Consider the following 9,823-nt stretch of genomic DNA (forward strand, 5'->3'; position numbering starts at 1 on the left):
ATTGTGGAGGAGGCAATCGCTCCAGTGAAGGTAGCTGTGGCAAAGAGATCGGCCGAGGTGAAAGAGCAGGGCGAGAAGATGGAGGAAGTGGAGGAGGCTGTGTCGCAGCACACCGACCAGTTCACCTCGATGGGGGACGAGCTGCGGAGAGTGGTGGAGGTCAACAGAGGACTCCAAGCAAAGCTCGAGGACTTGGAGAACTGCTCGAGACGGCACAATTTGAGAATTGTAACTTGCCTGAAGGGACAGAGGGCCCAAGGCCAACAGAGTACTTCTCTAAGACGTTGGCGGAGCTGAGGGGGGAGGGTGAGAACCCCTCCCGGTACAAGCTGGACCGAGCTCATCGGTCATTAAGGCTGAAGCCCAAGGTGAATGAGCCACCAGGAGCAGTAATTATCTGCTTCCATAAGTACTGCATGAAGGAGGTGGTAGTAAGCTGGGCGAAGCAGAAGCGCGAGGTACAGTGGGATGGTGCTGGAGTTCGACTCTATCAGGACTTGGCGGTGGAGTTGGCAAAAAGACGAGCTGCGTTCGGGCAAGTGAAGGCGACACTGTACAAAAAGGGGGTGCAATTTGGTATGGTGCACCCGGCGAAGCCGAGGGTAACGTATAATGCCAAAGACTTTTATTTTGAGACAGTGGAGGTGGCTGAGGCGTTCGTGAGGGCTTAAGACAGATATGAGGAGTGGAGCTGGAACAGAGACTGTAGACTGTGATTGGAGAGCTGGAAAATGTACAAATGTCATAACTTTCTTTTTACTGACGTTTATTGTAATTTACTTCTCTTCACATTGTTACAGTGTTCAAGTTATTGTTTGGGTTGATTGGCATTCTGTGTTGCGACGGTTATATCTTATTTTAGTGAATTGTATGGGTTTGATTGTTGTTTTTGTTTTTTCTTTCTCTGGGACTGGGTTTGAGGGGACGGTATATCTTGGCGGGGGGAGCCACCCGCACTAGCTAACTAAAGTTGGTGAGTGAACGGAGGTGAGGTGAGAGGAAGGCTGCGGACATTGGAGTCTGGTTAGCAGGTTTCGATTGGCCTACGAGGCGAGCAGGGTGTTTGGGGGGGGGGGGGGGGGGGTGATTGATGCTGGGAGATGTTTTTTTCGAGAGGAAATGTGGGGGGTGGGGTTGGCGGGGGGGGGGGGGGGGGGTTGATTTTAAGAATGGATAGGGGCGGGTCAGGCTCATGGGGCAGGGCCCGGGGGGTATGATGATGGTGGATTTGGGGGGGGGGGGGGGGGGGGGGGGGGAGTGAGAGAGACCCCCAGTTAGGATAGTAACATGGAACGCGAGGGGGGTTAGGAGGTCTGGTCAAGAGGTCAAAGGTGCTTGCGCATCTTAAAAGTTTGAAACCCGATGTAGCAATGCAGCAGGAGACTCACTTGAGGGTGAATGACCAGGTGAGACTAAAAAGGGCTGGGTTAGTCAGGTGTTTCACTCTGGACTTGACGGAAGGGCTCGAGGGGTAGCGGTAATGGTCAGCAAAAGAGTACGCTTCCAGATGGAGAAGGTGGTGGCAGATCAGGGGGGGTAGATATGTGATTGTGACAGGGGCACTGGAGGGGAGGTTAGTGCCGCTGTTAAATGTATACGGCCTCAGTTGGGATGATGTGGGATTCGCAAAGAAGGTGTTTGGGGCCATCCCCGACTTGGGCACACGCGAACTGATCGTGGGGCACCCGAGGGAGCGGGAGTACCCGTTTTTCTCAGAAGTATATTCGCAGACCGACTTTTTCGTGATGGGGAAGGCTTTGCTGGCTGGAGTTAAGGGGTCGGAATACTCGGCAATTGCAATGTCAGATCATGCTCCGCATTGGGTGGATATGGTGCTGGAGAAGGGGGTAGCGCAGAGGCCGGGTGGAAATTAGATGTGGGACTTTTGGGGGACTAAGTATTCTGTGACAAAATTGAAAAGGCAATTAAAGAATATGTACGTTTCAACTGTATGGGTAAGGTGTCGAAGGCGGTCGTCTGGGAGACTCTCAAGGCTGTGGTGATGGGGGAGGTGATTTTGTTTAAGGCCAGGGTGGACAAAGAGGAGAGGTTGGAGCGGCAGAGGGTAATAGATGAGATGTTGGAGGTAGATAGGAGTTATGCAGAGGATGGGGACCCAGCAAAGCTGGAAAAGAGGAAGGAACTACAGGCGAACTTTGACCGACTATCTACCAGGAAGGCGGCGCGCCAACTGAGACGAGCAAGGGGTGCAGTTTACGAACATGGAGGCATTTGTTAGCAGGTCAGCTCCGGAGAGAGCAGCGGCAAGGGAAATTGTGCAGGTGAGGGATAGGGTAGGGAAGTTGGTGATGTCTTTGGATCTGATTAACAAGGTTTTTGAGGAATTTTATGAGAGGTTGTACAGGTCAGAGCCACCTCGGGGAAGGTGGCAGGGCCGCATGGGTTTCCGGTGGTTACTATAAAAAATTCAAGGATAAGCTGGCACCCCTGATGGTGGGGATGTTTGAAGAGGCAATAGGGAAGGGGGTGTTGCCACAAACCTTGGGGCAGGCATCGATTTCCCTGTTGCTAAAAAAAGATAAGGATCCGAAGGAGTATGGGTCGTATAGGCCCATATCACTTCTGAATGTGGTCGTAAAAGTATTGGCGAAGGTACTGGCGGGTAGGCTGGGGGAGTGCCTCCCGAAGGTGATAGGTGAAGATCAGACAGGGTTATTGAGAGGGAGGCATCTCTTTTTAAACATTAGAACGTTGTTATGGCACCGGCAGAGGGGAAGGAAACAAAGGTGGTTGTGGCATTGGATGCTGAGAAGGCATTCGACCGGGTAGAATAGGGGTGCTTGATGGCAGTTCTGGAGCGGTTTGGGATTGGACCAAGATTTGCGAACTGGGTGAAGCTACTATACAAGGAGCCGAGGGCGAGTGTCCACACAAACAACATCAGCTCAAGATACTTTTCTCTCCACCGTGGGACTAGGCAGCGATGTCCTATTCCCCCCGCCCTGCTGTTTGCACTCACGATTGAGTCATTGGCCATCGCATTAAGAGGTTCGGGGGTATGGAAAGGAATAGTGCGGGCGGGGGGGGGGGGGGGGGAGAATATAGAGCATAGGGTATCTCTGTATGCCGATTACTTGCTGTTATACGTGTCAGAACTGAGTGTGTCGATAGGGGGAATATTGGAGCTGCTTTGAGTGTTTGGGTCTTTCTCGGGATACAACCTAAATCGAGACAAGAGTGAGTATTTGGTGGTGTCTCAGCCGGGGGTGGGGGCACTGGTGGGGTGGGGGGGGGACTGCCATTCCATAGGGCAGGGACTCACTTTAGGTGCGTGGGGGTGCAGGTTGCCCGGAAGAGTGTGGGGGTGGGGGTGGGGGGGGGCCTCCTTAGGTACAACATTTCTAGTTTGGTGGGGAGAATGGGGGCTGGTCTGACAGGGTGCGACAGTCTCCCTCTGTCATGGACGGGTTGGGTACAGGCGGTTAAAATGAATGTGTTGCTGCGATTTCTATTTATTTTTCAATGCCTGCCGATTTTCCTGCCAAAGGCTTTTTTCAGAGAGATTGAGGGAGGGCTTGCGTCGTTCATATGGGGAGGGAAGGTGGCCAGAGTTGGAGAGGTGCTACTACAGAGGGGAGGGCAGGCAGGGGGCTTAGGTCTTCCGAAGCTGATGTATTACTACTGGGCGGCAAATGTGGAGGGGGTGCGGAGCTGGGTGGGAGGGGTTGATTCCCGGTGGGTCAGAGTGGAGGAGAGTTTGTGCAGGGGGTCGGGATTGAAAGCACTAGCAACAATGCCGCTCCCGATGGCCCCGGAGAAGTACTCGGAGTCCGGTAATAATAGCTTCATTGAGAATTTGGATTCAGTTTCGCCAACACTTCGGGTTGGGGGGCAGGGTAAAGATTTGTTTCTTAGGGATCGGTTTGCAGGATTGGGGGAGCTGGAGGCGGGGTGTGGGCTGGAGCAGAGGGAATTGTTTAGATACGTGCATTCGGGGTATTGCCGAAGAGGAGATGCGGAGCATCCCGGAGGAGCCGATCTCCGCATTGCTGGAGGAGGTACTGGGGAAGGGGGTAGTGTCAGCAGTTTACGGAGCTATTTTGGAAGAGGAGAAGGCACCACTGGAAGGGATCAAAGCAAAGTGGGAGGAAGAGTTGGGAGAGGATGTGGAGGAAGGGTTCTGGTGTGAGGTGCTCTGAGGATGGGTGCCTCCACCTTGTGCGCAAGGTTGGGGCTTATACAGTTATACAGCTGAAGGTGGTGTGCAGGGCGTGCCTCGCGAGGGTGAGGCTGAGCCGATTCTTTGAGTGAGTGGAGGATGTGTGTGGGTGTTGCGGTCATCACGTTCATATGTTTTGGTCCTGTCCAAAGCTAGAGGATTACTGGAAGGAGGATTTTTGGGTAATTTCTAAAGTGATGCACGTGAAATTGGACCCGGGCCCCCGGGTGGCCATATTAGTGGTGTCGGACCAGCCAGGGTTGGAAACGGATGCGGAGGCAGATGTTGTAGCCTTCGCCTCGGTGATCGCCCGAAGGCGGATCCTGATGGGATGGAGAGCAACCTCTCCACCCTGTGCCCAGGCGTGGCGGGGGAACTTGTTGGAATTCTTGACTCTTGAGAAGGTTAAGTTTGAACTGAGGGGAAGGATGGAGGGGTTCTACAATTCATGGGCATTATTCATCATTCACTTTCAAGAATTGGATAACACAGAGGGACGGGTATAGTTGCTCTATGCTAATGGCGGGCGTGGATTTATTTATTTCTCTACGTATACACGTGTTTGTCGTGGGGGCGGGCGCGTGTTTTGTGCGAATGGCAGGTGTTAATTTACCTCTTCCTTTGTGTATGCGTGGGGGGGGGGGGGGGGGGGGTACTGTTTTTTCTGTTCTTTGTAAAAAATGTTTACTTTTTGTTGTTGATATGTTATGAAAATTTTGAATAAAAATTATTTTAAAAAAAGAATTAGATAACATCGAACATTAGTTTGGGGGGGGGGGGGGGTGGGGGTTGGGTGGTGTGTGTTGATGGTGACTATGGGTGATTCCTGATTCCTTTTCGTCGTTTGTTTATGTGAACATGCGGGCTAATGTTTGGGGTTTGGTGGGAGGATGGGATTGTTGTTATTGATATGGGGATTGACATATTTAGTACTGATTATTGTTTATTGTTGGTGGGTGTAAATTTGGAAGAAAATGTGAAAAAGGAGGAGAATAAAGAAATTTTTTTTTTTAAATGCCAGGCTCTGTTCTCTTGTCTCCTACACTTTGATGTGCCACATCTTCCCACATGCGAGCTCTTGCCCCACTATTTAGTTTAAAATCTTTGCTACTCCCCTAGTTATGCGGTTCACAAGAACACTGTCCCAGTAAGATGCAGGTGTGGACCATCCCAAAAGGTACAGTCCCCACTTTTCCCAGGACTTTTGCCAGTGCTTCACAAACCAGAACACATTTCTCCCACACCAATCTTTGAGCCATGTTTAATCTCTCTAATTTTACGCACCCTATGCTAATTTGCATGTGGTTTAGGTAATACATAGGTATATAGAAGATAGGAGCAGGAGGAGACCTTTTGGCCTTTCGAGCCTGCTCTGTCATTTATCACAATCATGGCTGATCATCCAACTCAATAGTCTAATCCTGCTTTCTCCCCATAGCCTTTGATCCCATTCTCCCCAGGTGCTATATCTAGCCGCCGTTTTAATATATTAAATGTTTTAGCACCAGCTACTTCCTGTGGTAATGAATTCCACAGGCTCACCACTCTTTGGGTGAAGAAATGTCTCCTCATCTCTGTCAGACTGTGACCCCTGGTTCTGGACACACCCATCATTGGGAACATCTTCCCTGCATCTACCCTGTCAGTCCTGTTAGAATCGCACAAGTCTCTATAGTCTTATCCAGAGATTAAACCTTTTAAGGTTCTACTTTTCTAATTTAGTATCTAGTTCCTCATACAGTTTATGCGGAACATCTTTCCCAGTTCTCTCTCCAGACATATTTGTGACGAATTATTGTTTATTGTTGGTGGGTGTAAATTTGGGAGAAAATGTGAAAAAGGAGAATAAAGAAATATTTTTTTTTTAAAATGCCAGGCTCTTGTCTCCTACACTTTGATGTGCCACATCTTCCCACATTCAAACCCTTGCCCTGAGTTTTTCAGGGACTTCCTGATTTTATTGCAAGACTGAAGTTGGCTGGTCCTTCACTGAAGCTCTCAGATTTATCTCAAATTCATCCTTGTTCATGGTTTAACTGAATGCACGGAGAGGCATGCTCAACTGTGTCAAGTTTCAAATCCAATGTTCCAATCTTTCTCTAAAATTGACCATTGTCACCCCTAACATCTTGATTGTCTCCATCCCTACCTCAACCCCAACCATTACAACATTAATTTGTAATTTTATCAACTTCATACTCAATTTTTCTAATGCCCTTCACAACCCATTGCTATTATACTCATTATAATCTCACTAAAATCTGGATATCACAAGTTATTTTATCACTTGTTTCTTTCTGACAAAGCTGTTAGCAGCACCCTATCTTACAGGAAGACATGCTTCCGGATCAGAAAATATCAGAAATGCTCAGTATGTCTAGCAACATTGGCAGAGAAAGAAACAGAGTTAATGTTCTATGTCGAACATTACTTTTATTCATCTAAAGAATGTGGGCAGCACAATAGCACAGTGGTTAGCATAGTTGCTTCACAGCTCCAAGGTCCCAGGTTCGATCCCCGGCTTGTGTCACTGTCTGTGCGGAGTCTGCACGTTCTCCCAATGTCTGTGTGGGTTTCCTCCGGGTGCTCCGGTTTCCTCCCACAAGTCCCGAAAGATGTGCTATTAAGTAATTTGCACATTCTGAATTCCCCCTGTGTACCCAAACAGGCACCAGCACGTGGCGACTAGCGGGTTTTCACAGTAATTTCATTGCAGTGTTAATGTAAGCCTACTTGTGACAATAAAGATTATTATTAATTAATTAGGGGCAGCATGGTGGTGCAGTGGTTAGCACTGTGGCCTCACGGTGCCGAGGTCCCAGGTTCGATCTCGGCTCTGGGTCACTCACTGTCCGTGTGGAATGTGCAGGGTAGGTCGATTGGCCACACTAAATTGCCCCTTAATTGGAAAAAAATGAATTGGGTATTCTAGATTTATATTTTTTTAATTATTAATTAATTAGAAGTCAAAACATTAACTATTTTTCTTTCTCCACAGACCTGCTCAGTTTTTCCAGCACTTCCTGGTTTAACTTCAGATCTCTAGCATTCACAATATTTTGCTTTTATTTCGGTCTTGCAATGGCAAGTTGCGGAAAGTTCAGCCTCATCCACAATTTGATATCAATCAGGCAGCACAACAACAGTAAAATAGCAAAATACTAACCAACAGTTTGTAGGACCACAAACCCACACACGGATGGAGTCAGTCCAGTGAAAATAGTATTTCAAGAACTCAAACAAATCACTCAAGTTTTATGATCATTTAATAACTTCAGTTAAAGTCCACTCCAATGCGATAGCTCAGTGGTAACATAAGCCATATCACTAATATTACTGCCTCATCAGTATTTATCATAACTACAATAGTCAGGAAAGAATGTTGCAAGGCAGTAACTTTTGTTGATAACCAAATGATAGCCAAAACAAAAATGTATCGCAAATAGTTTTTTTTATTGGCACTCACATCTAGCAATAATATTACAGCCCAGTCCTACTCTCAAATAATCATTAATCATTTGTTTTCACTCAAGGCATTGGTAACAAGCTTTAAGATCGACATGAACAGTAAAAGATGCTCCAGGGTGACATTCATGAGGAAATTTGAAGACTACACCATAATCACTGCAAGTTTATTGCAGATGATCAGAAAATTTGTAGGGAATACTTTGGTTATTTTTCTACTCAAGTTTGACATAATACTTGAACATTCTAAAATTCATTCTCACTTGCAGTACTTTAAGTTATATGGCTTGTATATGTTAGAAATGCAGTTGACAATCAGTGTAATGAATACAGATGTCTCGTGAAATCTGACCCTGGTAGTTGCTAAGTGCAGAGGACTAGAACCCTGTATTATCTTTCGGTCTTGCTATTGTCAAAATGTGTAGCTCAACTAAGATTGTTTATTTTTGGATTGCTTAGTGATTTATAAGAATAGGCTGGTATTCTTTTCTTTTTACACACAATACTGACACAATTGGCTGAATTCCTGTTTAATTATGCTCAATGGTTTAAACAGTGATTTTACAGACATTTTCTCAGCATTGAATATACACAGCAAAAAGTGTTGTCAGGTTCCCTCTTGCGTTAAACACGCTCGTTCACTTGTAGTTGTTCTACCTCGGTAACTACATTAAGGTTACAGATCTGCTTCAAATACATTTCCTCAGTAACTCCTTACATTTAGCAGGTTAAACCAAGAACTGCACCAGGTTTCCTACCTGGTTGCATACAGACATTCCTATCGACGAGACAGGTAATTCCTTACCTTGTCGTTCAGGTTCTCCAGCTCCTTCTCTGTTTTTCTCCTCCTCGGTTCCGTCATCTCTCAAGTGTCTCTCCCTCTCCCGGTAGCCGGTTGGCCCCCTCCCCCACACGGTAACCGGTTTGTCCCCCTCGCCTCTCCCGGTAGCCGGTTTGTCCCCCTCGCCTCTCCCGCTCTGCCTTCTCACTCGGACCCACCGATCTCCCGCTGCCTCGATGTCATCTGCGAACTCGCAGTAAAAGTACAGGGAATGGGGGGGAAAAAGCCGCTGGGCTCGGCTGGGGCTGGGGCGGGGCCTTGCTCTGGGCCGGATCAGGTTCAGGACCGCGGCGGCTCAGGGCTCGAGCTCACACTGACGCCGCTCCCGTGCTGACGCAGATTGTAAATCGTCTGGTAACCGCGGCCGGGCAGAGCTCGAGCGGCTGAGCTTCGCTGGCGGGGGCGCGCGCGTTTCCCCTCCCAGTCCCGGCAGCAAACTACTGAAGCTGTACGGCAGCATGCATTGATTTATAAAACTTTGTACAGTCTCCTGCAGCAAAGAAAAGGCAGCATAATCGGATGAAGTAATGGTCTTCTCCCATGTTACTTCGTTGATTCAGCAAATGTGCTTCACATCCATCAATCAGGATTTTTGTTTTGCACGAGCTTTCAGTTTGGTGATTTTTTGTTAATTAAAAATTATTTTGTGTGCAAAACTTTTATTTAAAAATGCACTTCTCTCATCTGGAATTCGAACTCGTTTCATATGCCTTCTTTCATGATTGCGACCCATTTGACATTGTGTAAAAATACGATTGTAGTTACACCGCATTGAAAACTGCTGATTCTATTCGCAACCATCCGTGAATCAGATTTTATACGGAAGCCCCATGCCAGACGTGAGGACGGGCTCAAGACTAATCCAGAACTGAGGGAATGTTGGCCTCTTCGAGACGCTATCTTTAGGGCGAGATGTCACTAAAGATTCCATGGTACTATTCAGAAGAGCAGAGGAACAGCAGACTAACGCTTATCTCTGCGAAAATAAACTGGCTATTTATCCAATTGATGGTTGTGGGGTTTGTAATGTGTAAATGAACTGCGGCATTTTCCTAATGTTGACGAGACTTCAAAAACATCGGAACATGTTATGGGACACTCTGAGGTTGTGAAAGGTGCTACATAAATAATGCAAGTTCTATTTTAAAGTTAGGACAAGCTGAGTTAGGACAAAAGAGAGAGAAAAGAGGTGACCTGAAAACAGTCTTTAAAACTGTGAAGATGTTTAATAGGATGTGGGGAATGTCATAATATACACATATGTATATGATGGTGCACAGACAGGCATTGATTGACACACAGGATGACCAATGAACACACAGAACACTGCAGCCAAT

The 9,823-nt window shown here is 47.3% G+C and overlaps 1 protein-coding gene across 2 annotated transcripts in view; it reads right to left on the reverse strand.

Annotated features, from left to right (window-relative positions):
• The window catches only part of cds1 (CDP-diacylglycerol synthase (phosphatidate cytidylyltransferase) 1), a 130,990-nt gene extending 122,125 nt beyond the window's left edge, over positions 1–8,865 (reverse strand). Inside the window, exon 1 of one of the 2 annotated variants that reach the window (XM_038791774.1) lies at positions 8,451–8,865. In XM_038791774.1, the coding sequence (XP_038647702.1) occupies positions 8,451–8,507 (57 nt within the window). In that variant the 5' untranslated portion in view covers positions 8,508–8,865. The remainder of the gene's footprint in view (positions 1–8,450) is intronic. The other variant, XM_038791776.1, reaches the window with a different exon arrangement.
• Between the last annotated feature and the right edge of the window lie 958 nt (positions 8,866–9,823).

The sequence above is a fragment of the Scyliorhinus canicula genome, chromosome 3, assembly GCF_902713615.1.
Source record: "Scyliorhinus canicula chromosome 3, sScyCan1.1, whole genome shotgun sequence".
Classification (NCBI taxonomy): domain Eukaryota; kingdom Metazoa; phylum Chordata; class Chondrichthyes; order Carcharhiniformes; family Scyliorhinidae; genus Scyliorhinus; species Scyliorhinus canicula.